Source organism: Hippocampus bargibanti, linkage group LG05 (genome assembly GCF_051943395.1).
Source record: "Hippocampus bargibanti isolate YZ-2025 linkage group LG05, ASM5194339v1, whole genome shotgun sequence".
NCBI classification, from domain to species: domain Eukaryota; kingdom Metazoa; phylum Chordata; class Actinopteri; order Syngnathiformes; family Syngnathidae; genus Hippocampus; species Hippocampus bargibanti.
Window position 1 is genome coordinate 16,125,132 of NC_142738.1, and position 22,541 is coordinate 16,147,672.

At 41.0% G+C, this 22,541-nt stretch overlaps 2 protein-coding genes across 3 annotated transcripts in view; one reads left to right on the forward strand and one right to left on the reverse strand.

The window, feature by feature from the left end:
- The window catches only part of fbxl13 (F-box and leucine rich repeat protein 13), a 35,368-nt gene that overhangs the window by 2,493 nt on the left and 10,334 nt on the right, over positions 1-22,541 (forward strand). For both annotated transcript variants that reach the window (XR_016115035.1, XM_088996919.1), the window contains exons 5-12: positions 2,442-2,596; positions 2,679-2,788; positions 3,390-3,485; positions 4,543-4,638; positions 4,824-4,959; positions 17,882-17,934; positions 19,659-19,759; positions 22,307-22,436. Coding sequence is in view for 1 of the 2 variants with exons in the window: in XM_088996919.1 (XP_088853045.1) it covers positions 2,442-2,596; positions 2,679-2,788; positions 3,390-3,485; positions 4,543-4,638; positions 4,824-4,959; positions 17,882-17,934; positions 19,659-19,759; positions 22,307-22,436 (877 nt within the window). In the remaining variant the exon portion in view is untranslated. The remainder of the gene's footprint in view (positions 1-2,441; positions 2,597-2,678; positions 2,789-3,389; positions 3,486-4,542; positions 4,639-4,823; positions 4,960-17,881; positions 17,935-19,658; positions 19,760-22,306; positions 22,437-22,541) is intronic.
- Positions 5,702-22,535, reverse strand: LOC148898067 (leucine-rich repeat-containing protein 17-like). The gene is made up of 7 exons (XM_088996920.1): positions 22,377-22,535; positions 15,973-16,167; positions 13,826-14,296; positions 10,234-10,448; positions 8,825-8,980; positions 8,004-8,145; positions 5,702-6,277 (listed from the first exon to the last, which is right to left on the reverse strand). Exons 2-7 carry the CDS (start codon positions 16,092-16,094, stop codon positions 5,995-5,997), a joined length of 1,389 nt encoding a protein of 462 aa, XP_088853046.1. The 5' UTR covers positions 16,095-16,167; positions 22,377-22,535; the 3' UTR covers positions 5,702-5,994.

Sequence of the window (22,541 nt, forward strand, 5' to 3'; positions counted from 1 at the left end):
TTTTTTTCGGTAATATTTGCAACACACACACACACACGTATATATATATATATATATATATATATATATATATATATATATATATATATATATATATATATATATATATATATATATATATATATATATATATATATATATATATATATATACAGTAAAGTCTCGTTATATCGATATTCAAGGGAGTCCGAAAAAATATCGATATAACCGGGACTATCGATATATCCGACCCTGTTTGCATGTAATTTTCTCCGTGCGTGCATAGAAATAGTATCAATATAACCGGGACTAGCGATATATCCGATATCGATATAACGAGACTTTACTATATATATATATATATATATATATAGGAACCGATGGCGTGTCACGTGACCAAGTCACGTGACCAAGTCGACCAATGGCGCGACCGATGTATCGATATAAACAGCAAAATGGCCGGCGGGGGATGAAAAGGAGCCCCGTAATAACCGGATTATCGTAATAACTGGGTATCGTACTAAACGGTACTAATTATACATAAAAAGACTAGAAATGTGCAAGGGAAATGAAAATAGTATCGTAATAAGCGGTACTATTGATATAACCGATATCGATATAACGAGACTTTACTATATATATATATATATATATATATATATATATATATATACAGTAAAGTCTCGTTATATCAATATTCAAGGAAGTCCGAAAAATATCGATATAACCGGGACTATCGATATATCCGACCCTGTTTGCATGTAATTTTCTCCTTGCGTGCATAGAAATAGTATCGATATAACCGGGACTATCGATATATCCAGAAGCCAGCTCAATGGCAAGAACAAGACCCGGGCAATAAACAGCTATGCCCTGCCAGTGATCAGATACCCTGCAGGAATAATAAGGTGGCCAAAGGAAGAGATTCAGACCACGGATGTTAAGACCCGAAAACTCCTCACCATGCACGGAGGGTTCCATCCCAAGTCCAGCACCCTGAGACTGTACACAAGCCGTAAGGAAGGAGGCCGGGGACTCGTGAGTGTGAGAGCCACTGTCCAGGATGAAACATCCAAGCTCCATGAATACATCAAAGAGAAGGCTCCAACGGATGATATACTAAGAGAATGTCTCAGTCAATGGGGAACAGAGGATGAGGTGCTGGAAGAGGGACAATCATGGGAGGAAAAGCCCCTACACGGGATGTACCACCGAACCATAGCAGAAGTGGCTGATCTCAAGAAGTCCTATCTGTGGCTAGAGAGGGCTGGCCTAAAGGACAGCACAGAGGCACTCATCCTGGCTGCCCAAGAGCAGGCCCTGAACACCAGAGCCATAGAGGCAGGGATATACCACACCAGACAAGACCCAAGGTGTAGGTTGTGCAAAGAGGCACCTGAGACAATCCAACACGTAACTGCAGGGTGTAAGATGCTGGCAGGGAAAGCCTACATGGAGCGCCATAACCAGGTGGCTGGCATAGTCTACCGAAACATCTGTGCGGAGTATGGACTGGAAACCCCAAGGTCAAAATGGGAAACACCTCCCAAGGTGGTGGAGAATGACCGAGCAAAAATCCTGTGGGACTTCCAGATACAGACTGACAAGATGGTAATGGCCAACCAACCAGATATCGTGGTCATAGATAAAGGGGAAAGGAAAGCCGTTGTCGTGGATGTAGCGGTCCCGAGTGATGGGAACATCAGAAAGAAGGAACATGAGAAAATCGAGAAATACCAAGGGCTCAGAGAGGAGCTGGAGAGAGCCTGGAAGGTAAAGGTGACAGTCGTGCCTGTGGTGGTCGGAGCACTTGGGGCAGTGACCCCCAAACTCGACGAGTGGTTGCAACAGATCCCGGGAACAACATCGGATATCTCGGTCCAGAAAAGCGCAGTGCTGGGAACAGCACGGATACTGCGCAGAACCCTCAAGCTTCCTGGCCTCTGGTAGAGGACCCGAGCTGAAATGGGGACAGACACCACCCATGGTGGGTGAGACGAGGATTTTTTTTTTTTTTTATATATATATATATGGAGTTTGCATGTTCTCCCCCGGACCCGCGTGGATTTTCTCCGGGTCCTCCGGTTTCCTCCCACACTCCAAAAACATGCATGGCAGGCAGATTGACCACTCCAAATTGTCCCTAGGTGTGAGTGTGAGAGTGACTGTTGTATGTCTTTGTGTGCCCTGCGATTGGCTGGGAACCAATTCAGGGTGTCCCCCGCCTCGTGCCCGAAGACAGCTGAGATAGGCTCCAGCAACCCCCGCGGCCCTAATGAGGAATAAGCGGTACGAGAGATGAGATGAGATGATATATATATATATATTTTTGTATGTGTGTGTGAGAGGTAAGAGGGGTTTCGCTGGAGCAGAAATGTGATCCACCTAAAAAGAAAGTTCCGTGTTTTCAATTATTCATTGATGAGCTGTGTTTTTTTTTTTAATTATCTATTGATGAACAGGAGCTGGAAGGATTTCACCAATGCCAGTGTGACAGATGCCTCTGAACTGTCACAAAAGTTGGAACTTGCATTGAAGCATTATGACAGGCGAAAGCAGGAGGTGCCGTTCCATGCATGGCTGCTTTGGGTCAAATTGAAGCAGGATTCACGTGTTGGTACGTGGCTGCAAAGCATTTCTCACTCCATCGTGCGTGCTTATGTTTTCATTACCTCTTGTCTTTTGATCACACTAACTAGAGGCGGTGCGTAAATTGGTGGGGGTTTTTAAAGCCTGTGTCCTCAAACGCATTGTGATGGCATGGAGGAATGTTGTAAGGGACTCGCAGAGGACCAAGGACTACTTCAAGGTATCAGATCATTTGAAAATAAATTGTTCATCCAAAAATCATCCATTTGTCTCACAACAGTCAGCTAGCTTAACTCATTTACTGACAGACATGCAAAAATGTGTCCACTTTGGTGCCTGCGTGGTGGTTTTTGTCATTGTCACTCAAATTCCAGGACCCACAGAATATTGAGTTTGAGGACTACATAAACATTCAATACAGCATAAGAAACCTTAGATTCTCTTCTTTCATCAGAAAAAGAGAATGAATTCCTCAATTATATGGGTCTGGACTTATATGAGCTTGAAATTAGGGTGGCTGTCCAAAATACAATGCAATACATACATATTGGTTTATCCTGTATAGAGCTTTAACAACAGCTGAAGCTGGAACAAAGCGCTCACGTGGAAAAAAGGGAAATACAGTACAGTGAAATGATGTTTTTCGGTCTGTCTGTTCACTCAAGTGTGGCATCCTGTAACTAGGGAACGTCTGGCCAGATTTAAAACCTGTCTGACAATATACAGGAGACACAAAAACCTCAACTAAATCCAAACATTATGAAAACAAAACTATCTAACCAACTGAAAAACCCTCAAACGTGTGCGGTTTGATGTTGCAGAGACTTCAGAATGAATTGGAGATGGGGCGCCAGCAAAACCAAGTCGGGGAGGGATGCGACTGGCTCTCAGCCTTGCCCAACCACATCTCACTGAAGGTCATTAATCCAATGCTTCCGAGTTTTCTTATTGATTAAGTACACAAGCAGACTGTAACTCTCAAACAGGAGTCAACCATAGCTCACAACCAGGCACTCAGGCAAAGGTGTACTTGTCTCCCAGATCATCCTAACTGGCCGCGCCGCTTCAAAACAGATGCAGAGATACAGATATGACATCACATGAAGTGTTTTCAAATGCAAGTTCTGGTGTTCAAATGTTTTTATTCAACCATTGTGTTGAAAAAGTGTGTTTCAACACCTTTGAGTGTGGTTAAATTGCCAGTTGTTTAAAACTACAGTAAAGTCTCGTTATATCGATATTCAAGGGAGTCCGACAAAATATCGATATAACCGGGACTATCGATATATCCGACCCTGTTTGCATGTAATTTTCTCCGTGCGTGCATAGAAATAGTATCGATATATCCGATATCGATATAACGAGACTTTACTGTATTCTTAAAACATTGTTTTTATTGTATCCCTAGTATTTCACACAGAGTAGTCCGCTCATTATATTCCACATTTCATTTCAAAGTGGGCGGGCACTTGAGACTATTTGTGTCCAAATGATTAAAATGTCAACTTTCTCGAATACTTATGCATGTGCACGCACACACAATGACCCTCTCGTTTATGGGTCTTTTTATGAGTACTGTATGCCATTTTTTCACTTTTTCACAAATTAGCACAGCCCTTGTTCAATTTCACATCTTGGTCCTTGTTTTATGTTAATACGAATGAGATTTTAAAAAACCGTCCCATCACAGAAAAAAGCTGCAATGAAATGAGGCATAGGTTGTATAGCATCAAGACCTGTTTTATATTTCTGTTGTTGGTGTTATGCATCATTTGCACAGGTTCAACTTACTCAGTGTCTATGTTGGCCTAATATAACTCTTAATAGCATCAGTCCATCCATCTATTCTATTTATCGCTATTCCTGTTCAGGGAGCAAAATTTACACATTTGATACACAAGTAAATTGATCGCGGAACAAAGTAAACTCGAAAACCAAGGAATCACAGAAGACCCACTTTATTTTCACCTGCAGATATTCCAGTATATGGAGTTACGAGACCTGCTGAGCTGTTCCGAAGTGTGCTGTAGTTGGAGGAGTCTGATCCACACGGGCACTCTGTGGAGTAAGGTTAGTACAATAACTGGATACTTGGAATTGTGCAACAGTCACTCACATGATGCCCGTGCAGCCCCCAAGAACCACATGAGGAACCTGCAGGCCTGTTCCAAAAATAGCTCACCACTGATGCAACATGGTGATTTTTTTCATCTTCATTTGAAAATATTGATTCAACTTCCTTTCGATCCATTCAGATAAATGTCTCTGTGGATAAACGCTGGATAACAGATGATACCATGGAGGATGTCCTGCTTAATTTTCGTCCATTTGTGATCCACCTGAATCTGCGTGGCTGCACTTCATTGCACTGGTCTAGTTTAAAACATATTGGTGAGTTGTCCACTGCTACAGCACTGCCACACCCGAATACTTATCGGAAGCCACCATTAATAACTTAGTCTCATCTCCAACAAATTTAATTTCAGCTATGCTTACTGCTTTGTCAACACTGGCTAATTTTGTCACAGAAGGAAAAATATAGTGTGGGAGAAGTTATGTAGATTTGTCCCACTGTGACATAACAGAGGGTAATTTACATTTGTGGAAGTGCAGAACAACTGGCTAAAAACACACGTATGGAAAATATACCGTGTACGCTGAGGTCAATATTTGCTTGGTGCACTTTCAAACTTGAAAGTCATGTCAGACACGCCGTGGAAAAGTAAATTTGACGTTCTACAGTGATGCCTTGAGATTTAGATTGACAGACATTTCTGCCACTCACGGTTAAAGCTGACTGTCTAACTAAACATCAAACATGCACTGAATTTGAGTAAAATATGTGGCATAACCCATTTTATTTCTATTTAGTTATGTAACTACTGCCTGATTTTTTAAAGAACGAAGTGTAATTTTTCTCATTAGAAATAAAATATAAACATTTTTGGGAGAATGGATTCATGACATTTTCATTCATTATGATGCTTTTTGAATTGCACGTGTATCATGAAATTAAATAAATTCATATCTCAAGGCATCAGTGTTTGTACCCTTACAAATGTGTTATTATAGTTTAACTATTACTTCATATATTTAATGTCAGACCACCTTAACAGTAAATTCATCAACAGAGTTTTCCAAATTAGTCAAAAAAGTGCTTTTTATTGCAACATTTGAGTGTATTAAGCAATAATATTGTGACATTTGTAATTATTATACACCACTTAAAATGAACAGATCCCCATGAAACCCGCAAATTGGGCTTGTATGTTTCTTTTTTTAAGATTTGAGATCATTTCCATATTTTAGAGGTTAGGGGGGGGTTCCACACCACATAAGTAGATTGTTCATCTGATACAGACTATTTGACACAATGAAAAGTATGTGGCTAAAGTTGTAAACGGAGCCCATTCAGAGCCTTTTGTCTCAAGACAGTCTGATAATCTGGTACTTCTGATGCTGTCTTAAGTGACTGGGCTCCACTTCCTCTTCCGGCTCCCCTTGGGCCTCTTCCAGGGAGTTCCAGAGCAGCTCATCATCTTCGGTTTGGTCTCGCAGACTCTTCTGCCTGTCTTTGGGACATCCTCGGTTGTAGGCGCGCACATACTCCTCCACGCTCTCGCCCGTGTATTCGGGAGGCGAGCGACACAGCAGTCCCGAGGGCCTCACCACTGGGTGGAGTCGAAGCCAATACATCAAGTAGTGGATGCTGCAAAGTATACATAGTTTTACTTCTTTTTTTTGATTTTGGGTTTTAATATTAAGGCAGGTAGATGAGACATCTGTGGTGTTCTTGTTGGTCACACATCTGTAGTGTTCAAGTTGGTTGGTTACATTCTTCACGTCTGTTTTTGCAGGCATTGACTCGTGGTGTGAGAGGCATTGTTGTACATTTACAACCATAATTCAGATATTTAGTCCATGGATTTTTTTGTATTCATTCGCAATCATTTTGTAGTGTCTCTTGGCTGCACTGTTAGATTGTATTTTTCCAATTCAATTTCATCTTGCCCTTGTTGCCTGTCTGCAATTGGCTGGTCAGGGATATAACTTGTAAGGGCTCATTTTTACGAGCAAAGTAGAGCACAAGACATTAACTACTGACATTATACAATGTCCCCTAGAGCAAGTAGCACCCAGTTGTCAACAGGTGCTTGTTTTTCGCCAAATCAGGAACATGTACTTTCTCTAATATAAGGCAAAAGTTTTAGTCAACATCAAATGCTGTGTCTTTCTTAATCCAATTTAATGGCCTTTAAAATGATTCGCGCTAGCTAGCTGTAACACCAGTTGCGTTAGCTGGTCCACAATAATGTTAGCATGTTTCTGTCTTGTGGTTGGTAATAGCAAGCAAAGTTCAATGAGCAAGACAGGTGTTTGAGCAAGACACGTCTTTGTTTCTCCCATTTTATAAAAGGAACATTGATTCAAAATGATTAAAAAATATGATGTGTCAAGTTGCACTAGCATGCAATTGTGTTGCATTGTTGTCTAGATTTTAGTTATTGGTGTGGGATACTCAAACTGATAATGGACAATCATCCCTGTTTGTTGTTTTGTAGATAACACCCGCTGGGATTGAATTGAATTTGCCTTTATTAGTCTCGCAGTGGAGAAATGTACATTTCACAGCGGCAAAGTTATGAAAGGAAGATCAAAGGAACGTACTGAACCTACAGTACTATTGAAACTTACTTTTGTGAAACTTAGCAGGGAAATTCTATCAACTCTTTTGAGAACTTCTTTTCCTTTCGGCTTTTTCCTTCAGAGGTCGCCACAGCGATTCAGTGTCCTCCATCTTCAGAGGTTTGATTCGCATGTTTGTTTTTGCCAAGCTTTTACGTCGGATGCCCTTCCTGACACCACCCTCTGTATTTATCCGGGCTTAAACAACGTTGATTTTAATTAATTAACTCATTCATTCTTCTCGACCAGAAACAATATTATGTAAACTGCTTCATAACAGCTAATTTTAGTCGAAAGACGTGAGGATTTTGTAGTTCTCCCCGTGCCCGCATAGGTTTTCACCAGGTACTCCCATTTCCTTCATCATTCCAAAAACACACATGTTGGGTCCAATGAAGACTCAAAAAAATTGCAAGACTGGAGCAACTCTGTCTCGGTAAAAGATTTTGGGTTTGAATCTTGGCTTGTAACTTTGTTTACAATATGCAATTGTTTTTTTCCTACCCCTATTCCGTCTTTCACCCATAATCCCAAAACATGCCATGTATGTGATGTACCCGGAGACTTTATATTAGCCTTTCGAAAAATGGACGGATTCCTAAGAACATTACAGTTTCAGATTTTTGAGTTTTTTTTAACTTTTGCCTGTAAAGTCCACATTAAAAATAGCGAGAGATACTGTATAAGCAACATGAAAACCACGGAGCTGTCATGATGGAAAACAAATGAAAAAAATATAGAAGGCCCACCTATAATCGCACACCCAGGGGTTCCCTCCCATCTTCAGCTTGGACAGGAAGTAAAGATCTTCAAGGACCCCATACTGGATGAAATGCAGGCTGTTGTCTGATAGGTCCAACTCGCGGAGGTGGAGGAGTCCGAACAAGGATGCTGAAGAAGTGAACAAAATCAGGCTGTTTACCCGCCACAACCAGTTCCCGTGACCAGTAAGGTCCAGGTCAATCAAACCGAATCTGCTGGAGTAGAAGCTTGTGCACGGTGTTACGTAATCCAACTCAGTTTTCTCATATTTGCACAGAAAGCTCATGGTCTTTAAATGGGAGAAAATTAAAACCAGAAGTTCTCAGCAGATGGAACCCCCCTCCCCCCCCTTCCCCCGCACTCAAAAATATTGGCCTCAAGGGCATGCTGTGAATTGGGCTGCTTTGTTACTGTATCTCTAGTAACGCTATTTAGTTTGGGGTAATCTGGTTTTGGGTAACATTTTAAAATGAACTTGAGATGCACTTCATGTGAAATTATTTTGATTTTCTCAAAACTGCTGAATTCTTAGGTCCAACTGGTCTTTTTTTGTCATTTTGCCTTAAGTTTCTGTTCTAATAAGCACCATGAATAAACCAAATGTACGGTATCTATGTTTGGTTCGAATTCATATTAACAGTTTCCCTTTTAATACTGTCAGATTATCATCAGCAGGTGGCAATAGTGCACTGACTAGATCAGTCGAGGAAAGGCATTGAAGTGACGTCCTTAGAAATGTTAAGATAAAACCTGTCGCCATTCAGCTCCTTATTAGCCAACAACTTCAAAAAATATATATACTTTATACCTGTGTCAATGCGCTCCATGTTGTTATGGCTGAGGTTCAGCGTTTTTAAACTCTTTGCTCCTTGGAAACTCTTGGCCTTGAGATGACGGATGGAATTGTGGGAGAGATCTATTTGCACGGCGTCTTCGGGTATACCAGCAGGCACCTCGATCAGACCTTTAAATTAAGACGAGTGGACTTGTGAAACAAGATAGTCTGATTCATCCGTTCCAAATTTAATTTGCGGCATGCGCAGTGGAGCTGGTGTGTTTACAATGGATCCTTCCCGTAGGAAGAGCAGTCGTCTCAACGTATTGGGCTTCAGATTTTTCTGCTTCATTATACCACAGATTTATCTGTCATATACATCTCAACTCTACTGTATTTATAGAGCATCTAGTTCCATTTTTTTACTGTATCGTGGCATTTTGCCGCGATTTTTCCACACAGACTGCAAAGTGAAAAGTGTGAGCCAGTCGGACAAGAGCGAATAAAAGACGGAGAATGCCCAAAGTATGGCATCAATTTCTTTTGCAAAGCACAACTGGTGTAAATTAACATTGAAACAGTAAAAAAAAAATGTTAACTTATTTGATAACCTACTGCTGACTGACTGACTGACTGTTAGTCAGAAGACAAAAGCCTTGGCTGTTTTGCATTTCCCATCCGCCTTGCAAAGTGATTCGCAAGCAGTGTACACATGGATGGATGAATGGATGGATGGATTGACGGACGGTTGGATGGATGGATTGACGGATCGATGTATTGACGGATGGATGGATTGACGGATGGATGGATGAATGGATGGACGGCTTATTGGATGGATGGATGAATGGATGAATGGATGATTGATGGACGGATGGGTGGGTGGGTTCGATGGATGGAATGACGGACGGACTGGATGGATGGTTGAATGGATGGATGGGCGGGTGGATGGATAGATTGACGATGAATGATGGATGGGTGGGTGGGCGGATGGATGGATGGACAGACGGATGGATGGTTGGGTCGATGGATGGACATATGCACGGACGGACGGGTGGTAGGATGGATGGACGGACGGGTGGATGGATTGACGGACTGATGCTGGGTAATTTTCATAACATGGGCTTTGGCTCAATAAAGGCTGGGAAACAGGAATTGAGAAAGAAAATCCTGTCAAACGTTTGGCGATTCGATCAGAAAGGATGATAAATGCGCAGATTTAGTTTGGTTTGTACTCTTTTTTTGAAGTTCTGCTATATAATTTACGTTCTCTGGAATTTTTGAGGAGGATAATGAGTGTAATCCTGTGATACACCATCCAAGCATGCAGCCCTTCGGTGATAAATGCCTCAGGATTGCTTTTCATTACATAAGAATGCTTGCACTGGGCAAGTTGCCGTTTTATCACAGCCATCGAAAGACTCCAATAGCGATAAAAGACTTGCCTCGGTTAGCGCAGTCGATGCGTACATGAGGGAAGTAATAAGTGTGGCAGGACGTGATGGCGTCTGGTTTGTTTTGAAAGTGACTTGGCTCCGCCGGCTCGTTGGGGTCGGTCTGGTCGCCCTGCGGCTTTTCATTTGGGTCTGACTTCTTGCAGAGGAGCTCAGGGTCGATCCGCTTCAACTTTTTGCCTTTAAGCCTGAGGGGTTCTGCACACCTTTAAGGAGAAACAAAAGTTATGTCTCGCTTGGGTCTCCTATGAGTCAATTACTTGGTGGAACACAATACGCGTGTTAGAAAATTATTTTTGAATATAGGTTCCCTCTTCCATTAACATTAAAACGTCTGCACACCTCTGTTCACATGCCAATGTTTTGTTGTTCATTTTATCACGTAAAGATTTGTTTTTAATGGAGTTGTACATAGTAAAGGCCAAATTAATGTTTGAATAAGTTTTCAAAATATTTATCTTGGTCCACAAAAAAACAGAGGTAAAGTAACATGGGTTTGTAGACTTTATATCCACTGGACCCTGTTTATGTTTTGTTCACATTCAACTGATTTTTGCCAGATGGAATCTCATGTTTTTTTGGCTCACACAAAACACACTAATATTAATAAGAATAATAATAACAATAATAATAATACATTAAATTTACAAGTGCCTTTCAAAGCATCCAAGGACACCTTACAATCAAAACGAACAATGGAGGTGGGAAGAGAGTCAATACTTCAGATGTTGGGTGGAAGTGAGTTCCAGGGTTTGGGAGCAGAGCGGCTGAAAGCGCTGCACCCCATCATGGTGAAACGGGCAGAGGGCACACAGAGGTGGAGGGAGGATGAGGATCTGAGGGACTGAGAGGGAACTGAAATTTGATGGTCAGACAGATGGGTGCGGGTGCGGCAAGGTTGTGGATGGCTTTAAATGTAAATAGAAGTATTTTGAATTTGATTGAGTTTGACGGGGAGCCAGTGGAGCTGCTGGAGGATGGGGGTGATGTGGTAAAAGTTTTTTTTTGTGATGATTCGTGCTGAGGAATTCTGGACTAGTTGGAGTTTCTGGAGAAATTTTCGATGGACACTGAGAAGTTGCAATACTCGATACGGGAGGTGACGAGACCCGTGGACAAGGGTAGCAGTAGTGTGAGGGATGAGAGAGGGAAGGAGACGATTGATATTACGTAGGTGGAAATATGTGGTGGAAATCTGTTACGTGTATTTATATAGGAGTGGAAAGATAGTGAGCTATCGAGGATGACACACAGGCTCTTGACCTGAAGGGAGGGGAACACAATGGAACTATCAATAGTGAGGGGAAAAACTGTTGGCCTTGATTAGGGTGGATTTGGTATAGACAAGTAGAAGTAAACTTTTTTTGCTTTTAAGTTTGAGGAAGTTATGGTTAAACCATTACAGTGAGACCTCAACTTACAAACACCTTAACTTACAAACTTTTCGTCTTACAAACGTAAAATTTATGAAAATTAAACCTTATAATAAGCACTATTTTCATAATACACACCCACCACGGCTGGCAGAGTGATCTTTGGCGGAAGCACACGACCGAACAGCACCAACAGTCCTTATGGAAGGTGACTCTCCTTCCATAAGCCATCAACGACCATCAAAAAGGCAAATAAAACTATATTTTACAGCAGTTTATTTCTTTAATTACAGTCCTCATGCAATTCCCTTTGACCTTCGACCTCCAACGCCATTCCATCAAGCCATAAATGACCATCACAAGTGTAAATCAAGTGACTTTATGATACAATGCGGTGTATTTCTTTCATTGCAATACAATAGCACATTTATTATACATAGAATAAGGTATATTGTGTGTAGATTTAAGGCTTATTTAGTTGTATAGTATATTTTATGGAAACCCGGGAACGGATTATTCCCATTTTAATGGTTTCCTATGGGATTTTTTTCTTTAGATACACACTTTTCGCCTTACACACTCTGTCTGGGAACCAATTAAATTCGTAAGTTGAGGTCTCACTGTATTTAATTTCTGAGAGGCAGATTGAAAGGGGAAAAGGTGGAAGGAAGAGAGGTTCCGATTTTGCTGGAGAGGAAGAGCTGGGTGTCATCTGCGAAGCAATGAAAGTGTAGACCAAATTTACAGAAAATGTTGCCAAGGGGAAGAAGACAGATAACAAATATGAGGGGTCCCAGGACAGAGCCTTGGGACACACCAGAAGACACAGGGGAGGACTGGGAAGTGAAGGGGTTGATTTGTATGAACTGAGAGCGGCCAGTGAGATAGTTATGGAACCAACAGAGGGGTGTGTGGGTGATGCCTGTAGTGGAAAGTCGATTGAGTAGGATGTATTTTATTTTACTATGCTTAGAATATCTTGTTTTTCTATACTTTACCAACGCCCCACCCCCTTTCAAATTGCTGCTGTGGACTGCAAATTTCCCCATTGTGGGACGAATAAAGGTTTTCTGATTCTGAGGTGAGAAATGGTGTCAAAAGCTGGGGTCAGGTCAAGGAGGATGAGGATGGAGAGTAAACCGGAGTCTGCTGCAATAAGACGATTGGTAGTGATTTTTATGAAGTCTGATTCTATACTGTGGTGGGGACGGAAACCAGACTGGAATTGTTCGTAGAAATTCTTCGGAGCAGGGTAAGAGTGAAGCTGAGAGGCAACTATTTTTTCAAGAAGTTTAGAGATGAAAAGAAGGTGAGAAATTGGGCGCAGGTTATTGAAATCATTGGGATCTGAGCCAGTTTTTTTTCAAGATTGGAGTGACAGCTGCGGTTTTGAGGGTGACAGGAACAATTCCAGCATATAGCAAGGAGTGAATAATGGCTGAAATAAAAGGAAGCAGGAAGGGTAAGCAGGATTTGACTAGGATTGTTGGGAAGGGGTCAAGATGACAGGAAGAATTCTTGGATTTGGTGACAAAGTCTAAAATTATTGAGGGATAGGGGAGTTCAAAAGAGGATAACAGTTGACAAGGGGTAGGAAGGTGGGGGGGGGGGGTACAGAGGAGCCTCGGTGCTGGTGGATTTTGTTGACTTTTTCAGTAAAAAATCAAAGCAGAATCTTGCAGGTGTCTGTGGAATAAAAGTGGGGGGAAGAGAGACGGGAGATTGAATGATTTAGTTATACAGAGAAAAGAGAGCCCGAGAATTTCCAGTACTTGTATTTGAGTCGATGAGTCCGGACTAGTATTGTGTTTTTGGGTGTGAGAGATTCCTTGTAATGGGAAAGTTCACCATAAATCATTCTTGTTGCTGACTACCTAGCCCTTGAATAATGCCATGGATGGCAAATATTTGCTTGTCCAAGTCTTATGAGTCATTGCCATTAATGTGTCTTGTTTCGCACTCTTCCATTTTGCGTTCACTCCTTGCTTTTTACGCTTCAGTAAGTCCACGGGATCTCAATCACTCAATTAAAATTTCAACTGGTCCGATGTAAAAAAGTAGCAAGCATATTTTGACCAATGAATAGAAAGCATTGAAACGTTGTGTTTCCAAATGTAAGGCGTCAAACCAAAAAATGATACACCACAAATGTATTTGACTTGACTACCTCCATCCTCCACCTCAACTCAGCTTGTTTGGGGGGGCCTCACCTTGCATGATTTCCCAGATTCCGGTTGCTTGGGACTTGAAGGGTTTGTACGAGGCTATCCATGTCGCAATGACAGTTCAGTGGATTGTCATAGAGACGCAGGTAGCGGAGGTTGGGCATTGGGATGAGAGCTTCCTCACTTAGCGAAGTCAAGCGGTTGTGCTGGAGTAGCAGAGTTGTGAGTCGAGTCAAACCCTCAAAGGCCCCCTCCTCCACCAACGAGATGTGATTCTGCTGCAAGTCCAGGCTCGTTAAACTCTCGTAGCTGGCGAACGCTTCATCGTGGAGAATCTTGATCCTATTACGTGCTAAGAGGAGGTACTTAGGTGCCCTGGACCAGATCTGCGGCCTGGGAATGGAGGTGAGGCGACAGCCCTGACAGTCTGCAAGAACATGTCCGGACTCTAATGTTTCTGAGCAGTTGCCTGGTCTTGGGGAGTCGGATCTGCCGTGACGACCAGCGCCTCTCACCCTGAGGGTTTTTTAACACAAAAGCAAGAAGCTGAGTGAGGGAAATGCGTTAAACAAGTGACCAATTGAGATCCCCAGAAAAGTATTGTGATGATTCCATTTGCAGACTCAAATCTTTTTGATTGCATTGGAACCTTGACTCTTAAGTGCCCCAACTGATGTGTTTTTCTGGTTTAAATCCAGTGGCTGGTCTTTTTTTGTGATTTGAGATTTGCATCACTACACATGTGATATGCAAAAGAAATGAGTAATTCACTAATGACCATGTTAAGCGCTTAGTAACACCGACAGCTGTTGTTAAAGCGCTATCCAAATCAACATATATTGTGTTGTGTTGGATTGGATGTATTGTATTGTAATGACTGAATGTGGGCAAGTAGAGCGGCAGTCACAGATGGACTTTAGGACTTTCATTTGATGGAACAAAAACTCAAATACGGAATGATAACACTCCAAAAGAGCTATTGCCCACAAGTCACGCCTCGACGGTCAGACGCACAGACTAACTGTCTCATCCATCTACAGCTGCTGACATCCCTCACTCGGTCCAGTCGCTGAAAGGCACACATCCAACATACAAACCCTGCAACACGTAATAGGGAAATAAACGAGTGAGTTATTTGTTTGTGTTAACTTTCAACGTCAAGTCAGATGAATCTAGTCATGCAGGCTCCAGAATGTGCACCAAAGTCAGTCGCTGCTGCTTTTTATGTGGAAAATATGATCCGAAAGAATGAAAGGCAACCGTCCTTGACTGCAAACTGACCTCATCGCAACTGCATAAAAGTCGGCTGCAAGAACGACAACCTGACCAACAGCCCATCAGTTACGAAACTGAAAAAAAAATCTGGCTTCATCTCATTCGATATAATGTGTTAAAAATAAAGTTGATTTATGACAGAAAAACAAAAATCTTTCACAAATCTAGTCAAAACATGCTTGTTTTTGTCTGCCAGAGTGTTTCTTTTCTACCTGGCATCTTTTGGATAAATTTTGTGTAAAAGTATTTCAATTGCTTCAAGTAACACTATCCCCTTAAAATCCTCATCTGGGATTTATAAATTTTTATTGATATTTCATGACCGGTAATGACCATGTTCATCTTGTAATAAAAGAAATACCTTGATTTTCTAGGGTATAGGTCAGATAAATATATTTCCCAAACATCTGTGTTGTATTTGGCTTGCTACGTTTTGTCGTTTTAAGGAATTCTGCCAAGTCGTAATTGTCTGTTGGCAGATAATCTTGCTGAAATTGTGTAATATATTCTGAATGTCATTCCTTTTCCCCACCATTTTACCCAAGGTCATGTTTCACAGTGTAAACGGGTTAAATAAGAACAACACAAATGAACTATGAGCACATACCTCAAACTCCAAGGCCATGGTTTACTTTGCACAGTGATATCCATATGTATCAATTTTCTAACAATATTTGAGTCGGTTTGAAGCTGCAGCCACTCCCAGCTGACTTTTGTATCGAGTCAATGGGAGGACACAAAAAGCCTTCACAATATATTCTTCCCACTCCATGACAGTCCCTAATGAACATAACATGCGTTCTATATTATGTGAGGATGCACGGCAAGTAATAACCCCCCCCCCCCCCCCCCCCGAAACACACACACACACACACACACAATATTACGATCGTAACCATTGTGTGAATAGTGCTCACCTGAGTTTATGTCTTGCTCCTTTGAGGCCTCTGCCTTTGCCCGCTCGTTTCATCTCGACGAACGGGAACAGCAGCAGAAGCGCTAGCAGGGAGACCAGGACGAAAGAGGAGGTCACGCGCATGCTGGCACCTGTAGCTTTTTTTAAACCCTTTTTCCTCCTTATCACTCGCTCTCTCTCTTTTCTCTTGGGAGGGCTGTGGAATCAAGCAGAGTTGTTTTGGATATAATGATGAGGATTTGAAATGGGTCAAAGCGCAGGACAACTCCTGTAACTGTTGATGGACAACAGCTGTGGAAGGAGTGTGAAGTAGCAGCATGTTGCATAAGACACAAGGAACATCCAAATGTGTATTTATAGCCTTACAATAATATTTCCACACTATCATGTTGTACAACTTTAACTGTTTAAGCCGCTCTACCGCATGTTAAAAATCTGGAGACTTTGTATCTGTAGTGGTCCATGCATTTGCTGTTTGCACCTTCCCCCCGAGAGACTTGGTTCTGATTACATTGCAATCACAGAAACCATCCATAATCTATAAAAAAACAATATAACAACACACCAGTGCCCCATACATCATTTGAAGCAGTTCACAGTAAGTATTTAACAAAAACTAAAAAAAGAACTCAATGAATGTACTCACCAGAGATGCTGATTATTAAAGGACAACCAACATCATTTTTTCATTTCCTAACTGACATCAGAAAAACGTTTTATAGCATCTAAAATACCCAAAACACACAGTATGATATTTTTATTCAAATGCAAAACACCAATAAAAATGTTAGTTGTTAGTTGTATTAATTTCATCCTGTCTACTTGATATCTAATTTAAGACTCTGACGAAGGCGGAAGTATACGCCGAAACATGTCAGGTATTTGAACACCTACAATACACTGTCTGTAAGAAAAGAATCTGTTTGAAATTAAACCAATATAAATGACTTAAAGTATCCAAAATCTGCAAAAAATTGAGCTGCGAATTGGCCATTTTCAGAAAGTCCAGACCCAGTTCGTGACGTCACGCCAAGACGTCTTGCTTTGCTGGAGAATCAAGACAATGGCTTCAGATTCGGAGAATATGCTTTCTTGTTGCACATCCAGTTATGAATATGATTCAAATAGTTCTGAAGAGGAAAGCATACATGTTTGCAATCGATTAAAGAATTTATTCCGTCCAATTTTGAGGTAACATTGGGGGGAAATGGATCACCAAAAAAATAGGCAGAAAATGGCGTACAAGCTCCTGTGAGGAATTAATCAGCCCGTTTCCACAGGCTGATAAATCCCTTCTATGGAGCTTGGTCACCCTCTTCTGGCGGCTTTTTGGTGCAACACGAGGTTTTCAGACCAAACAAGTACAGCAAAATACATTGACGTGATGGAAGGACTGCTACAATGTGTCTTTTTTTCGGTCAGTGGCATTCCTCAAAGAAGACTTCCTGAATATTCAGCGCAAGTCTTAAAACGTAGAATATAGCTATATGCGGTGGAATCTTTGTAAAATACGCTCAGTAGAAGTCATTTGAAGCCATTTTACAAATTATGGACACAACTTGTCCAGAGACGTCGGTTGTCCTTTAAACTTTATGTGTGCCGATAAGAGAAGAAAATGGTTATTCATGTTGGCCGATCACTTTATCTGCATTTTGCTAATGATAAATTTTGCTCTGACCAAGCAATCAATGAATGGAAAAAAATGCTGACGATCTCGGATTCAAGTGATGTGGCATCACAGAGGCTGAACTCGAGTGGGCAAAAAAAAAAGATAAATCCAACATTCACATAGGTAGAGTAGCCAAGAAAAACGTGAAATGAAGAGCATGCAAATTAGTGGAAGAAATATGACTGCAGTACAAAGATGTTCTCCAAGTTGTTTAGTAACTTTCCTGCTGTTTCTATTCCAGGAGAGTGCAGAAATCTCCAAGAGCTCAACGTGTCTGAGTGTTTTAACATCACGGTGAGAACAACGCAGCCATTGTTGTGACTGTTATGCTGAGTTCTGTATATTAGCCATGTCAAACATGTTTTCAACGCATTGTCGTTATGATTGCCGTCAGGGTGCTACTTATAACAATGGTAACATGTATGTAAATAAACCGTAGGATGTAAAGGTATGCCAACAATCATGATTCTGTAGCTTGGTTGAGCAAATGAATAACATGACCAACCGAAAAACAGTTAATGATATTTAAAATGAAAAATCAACAGTTTCAGTTTTTTTTGGGGGGGAGGGAGAAACAATCTAGAAGATAGGTTGTCTTTTATTTTGAAAGTGAGGGTCACAGACAAGTGCAACAGTCACTGTTTGTACAGCTGGATTTATTATGACGTACAAAGCCGAAACGTGTCATTTGTTATTGCTTTGTCTCCATCTTAAGAGCCTGGGAGAAAAAGACAGGCTGTTAAAGTGCCACTGAAATTTTTCACAGTGTAACACATCGAAGTAAAAGTAACGTGCTGAACCCCATTTGGCGTACAGTCACTCATAAAATGATACAATTCCAGAATTTACACCACCTGGTCTATTTTTGCAATCAACAGCAATTTCACTTCCATGTACAGCAATCAAGTTTCAAACAATACAGTACAATTTGCTGTTTGCATTGTTATCATTTTCTAAATCAAAGGCTTCCAAACTGGAGGCATTTTTCCTTTCCCAGTCACTAGCTTTACATTTACGCTATACACTAGTTGTAGTTTCAGGAATGTAGTTCTCAATTCCACTTTTCCGTCCAACTCCATGTCCACGTTTTGGAATACAGTATGTTTTTTTAAACTGCACTATATGATCTTACACTTATCCAGGAATCATAGAATGAAAAAGAGTCAAACTGTTTTTGCCAAGCTTTCTTCTTCAACTGTGTTGCTCATTCCGATGCGCAGTTCTTGGTCACCTCAGGGACAGTATAAAACAGTGACACATGTAATCTCCAGTGAGACTTGTCAACTCCTCTTAGCTCATCCATATGACACTAACATCTGTTGCTCTTCACAAACAAATTACGAATATAGACGTGTGACTATTCAATGGTCCGATCATGGTAAATGGAGTTTAGTTATATCGTGCTTTATCTACACCACGTGGTGTCCAAAAGATAGTATTACAAACATTATTTTGTTTTTCTACTTTCATTCCTTTCATAACTTTGCTGCTGCAAAATGCAAATTTCTCCACGGCGAGACTAATAAAGGCAAATCCAAATCCAAACCCTCACATTCATAACATTACATAGTGATTATATGGATTATACAATGTTTGTTTTCAGATATCCTTTGCTTAAAGGCCAACTAATGCAACCTTTATGTTAGCATTCACTTCGCCCATAATGTGTCTTCTTTTCCCTTCGGCTTCTCACTTTTTGATGGTATGTGGTTGTTTTAAATACTCGACATGTAATTCTTTTAGTTTTCTATTTAGCGTGACAATAATCTTGAGACAAGAGTGGAAAAACACACCTTGAGGCCTTTTTTTGTAGATTGTTTACCAACCTGCCTCTTGTTGGGAAATCAGTTGAGTCACCCTCCACACTAGACCGTGGTGGGGGCCTTGGGTTTGACGCCTTTGCTTTTAGAGATAAATCTCTCAAAGATGACAAAATGTACAGAAGCAGCCACAGCTGTCTGGCAGCCTCACTGGAGTGTAAAATATGTATGACGTGGTGGTGTATGTACTTTTGACAGGACGCCATGATTGAGTCAATTGTGGAAGGCTGTAACTCCTTGCTTTACCTGAACCTCTCCGGCACGCTCTTGACAGACGCCACCCTTAGAGAACTGGCGAGGTAAACGGCACCACTTGTTAGCACGCTAATCCTTTTGTTGCTGAGGCCTTGCCTTTCACTTCCCAGAACGAGCCACTTATATGCATATTTTTTTTCCAACATAGAGCCCAGCAGCACTATTTGCTTCCCCTTTCACATGTGAGAACAGTTGACTTGCTGCCACTCTGAAGACTGAGAAAAAGGAGCAGATGTGGCACTTCAAAAAAAGGCACCATTCCTATTGTGGATGAATTATGCAATGTGAAAATTCTAGTTGTAAATCAGTCAGGCTGGAATAAAACAGGGGCTTTCTCCAACTTGCCCGTACAAAGTTGCACATATAGAATTGTCCAAAATGCCTGGAGAAGAAAGTTATGTTTTTATGAGCCAATCAGCCTAAATTGATTAATTAATCCTGTGTGTGTCAACCGCTGCACTTTTCAACCAGTATCCAACATTACATAACTTCTGCTTTCAAGTTTCGAGCTGCTGAAGAGCATTTTGACTGATCTTTCACGATCCATTTCAAAGGAAAGACTAGAATATTTTCATTCACCACAAAAACATGCTTCACGCTATTTTCATTCTTTGGTAACCACCAATATTGTTTGGTATGAATAAAATGTTGCTTGGGGCCCCAATTTGGCCAGGAGTCGTCCTGGGTTGGTTCCATCATAAAGAAGGGTTTTGTGAAACGAGACATCAAGGGGAACCGTGACTTTGATGCTCACATTTTCCCTTTTTTGACACCTCAAACTATAACACAATTAATTTGAGAACGGGATTTTTATGGCAAAAAAATATTTTTTTACACACAGATATCAGTGTCGGAAACTCATGACAAAAACTACCGGACACCAGGGCAGACAACTCTGAAAAGTTGCCTGCCCAGCCATAAAGTTGCCTGCCCCATTCTTCACAACTTGAATCACAATAAGTCGAGTAATCGCAAAAAAATGGTTGCAAAGTATTAAGGATTGATAATCAGAATATATAACAGAACAACACTTTAAAATTAAGTAATTGATGTCCCTACCAAAAATGCTCCCTTGCATAATTTATCGTAAATATCCCTTGCTGATGATTTTGCTCCAGTTGTCGTTTGTCCATACACTCTTCGTCATGTTGCACATTGCAATGTTTGCGTTGCCTGCTACAAGCCACGTGAACTCCTCTTTCCACGATGCTTTCAATGTACGTTGACGTTTTGTAGCGAAATCAATTTTGTTAGCTTCTTTTGAATCTTCTGGGGCTGAGGTTTTGGCTTGATTCCTAACCACCTATCCATCTTTCTTGTGTTCTCTGCGCGTCTACTTTGGAAAATGATGTGCAAATGCACCCGGAAGCACAAAGTTATTCGATGCAGGCTTCTGATTGGCTACCGAGTATGCAAATTGCCAAACGAACCGAAATTCCGAAATTGCCAAACCGAACGAAGATTTCGAAATCGGAATAAAGCAAACGTTTGATTTGAAAAAAAATCTTTCAATTTTTTTTTTCTTGAAAAAGTTGTCGGCCACCCGGGCGGAGACGTTCTGTAAATTGTACGCCCGACATAAAAGTTGCACGCCCTGGGCGTCCGGGTAGACGTTATTTCAGACATTGCAGATATCCAACTATTAAAAAATTCACCCCATTACTTAAATTGAATGCATTATTTACATGGCGTTCTTCACTGACTGCATCATCTATTCTCACTATAACAACACACATTTTTATACTGTACATATACACATACAATATGTGAGGTGCATAATAATGTCTGACTTCCAACAAAATGGCATTTCTCTCCGTCATAACGTCACAACACTCGATTCACCCCTTAATCTTGGTCTTCTTCTAAAAAGCTGTGCTGATCTCAAATCCTAAGAAATGCAACATTACCATTTGAGATTTGTTTGCCTATTGAGTTCTTCGAAATGCTCGATATTCAGTTAGACAAATGGGTCAATTTAACTTGGGGAAAATATGGTTAAAAACACCAATGTGCTTGCTTACAATATTTCTGTCTTGTTTTCCTAAAACATTCAAATTTGACTTAAGCAACGCTGCCATTGGGTTAGCGGCTATTAGCTGTGGTTTGCGCCCAGATACTCCCATGCGGACATGTTGATGTCACATTTCAACCTACCAGGCTCCACCCCTTAGAGGCACATGCAATGCATAGATTTTTTTATTAAACCTTTTATGCTTCAGATTTTTTTCAAATGTCTGTGGAATGTGTTAAAAAGTTTTTTATGGATACATTTAGACATGGAAAGATGTAGGATTTAAAAATTCAAAATACAATTTACATGGTCTTTCAATGACTCATATTTCTCTTATTAGGGCTATGGAATCTTTGCCTTGCAATAAATGGGTATTTTCTTTCTTGTTATTGCGCATACCTTGAAGTTTGTGTATTCTACAACATACAGAAAATTTGAAAAACAATCTTTTCTGACAGTGAATACATTTTAGTTCTGATTTCACCCCCATGCTGTTTTGATTAGAGATCAGCAAATCTTGTTCGTTCCCCTCATGATTTCAATGTGTTCTTTGTTTCTCTCATATTTTTTCTCGCAACAGCAACTGTGTCAACCTTCAGTACCTGAGCTTGGCCTACTGCCACAACCTGACAGATGAAGGTTTTCAGTACCTGAGCTTGGGAACAGGCTGCCACAATCTTCTCCACCTAGACCTCTCGGGCTGCTCCCAGGTCAGTCTTTCTGGCCCCGCGATATACTTTACTAAGTGAGATAACTCCAAAGGATTGGAAGAATCCAGTCGCTCCTCTCCTTGTTTGCACGTGTCCCCTCTTGTT

What these genes read in the sequence shown, in the direction of transcription:
- LOC148898067 (XM_088996920.1), bottom strand. Translation starts at nt 16,094, where the DNA reads ATGCGCGTGACCTCCTCTTTCGTCCTGGTCTCCCTGCTAGCGCTTCTG. An exon ending in GGAGCAAGACATAAACTCAG is followed by an intron (nt 14,297 to 15,972) that starts GTGAGCACTATT and finishes AAAAACCCTCAG; the next exon opens with GGTGAGAGGCGCTGGTCGTC. An exon ending in AATCTGGGAAATCATGCAAG is followed by an intron (nt 10,449 to 13,825) that starts GTGAGGCCCCCC and finishes TTCTCCTTAAAG; the next exon opens with GTGTGCAGAACCCCTCAGGC.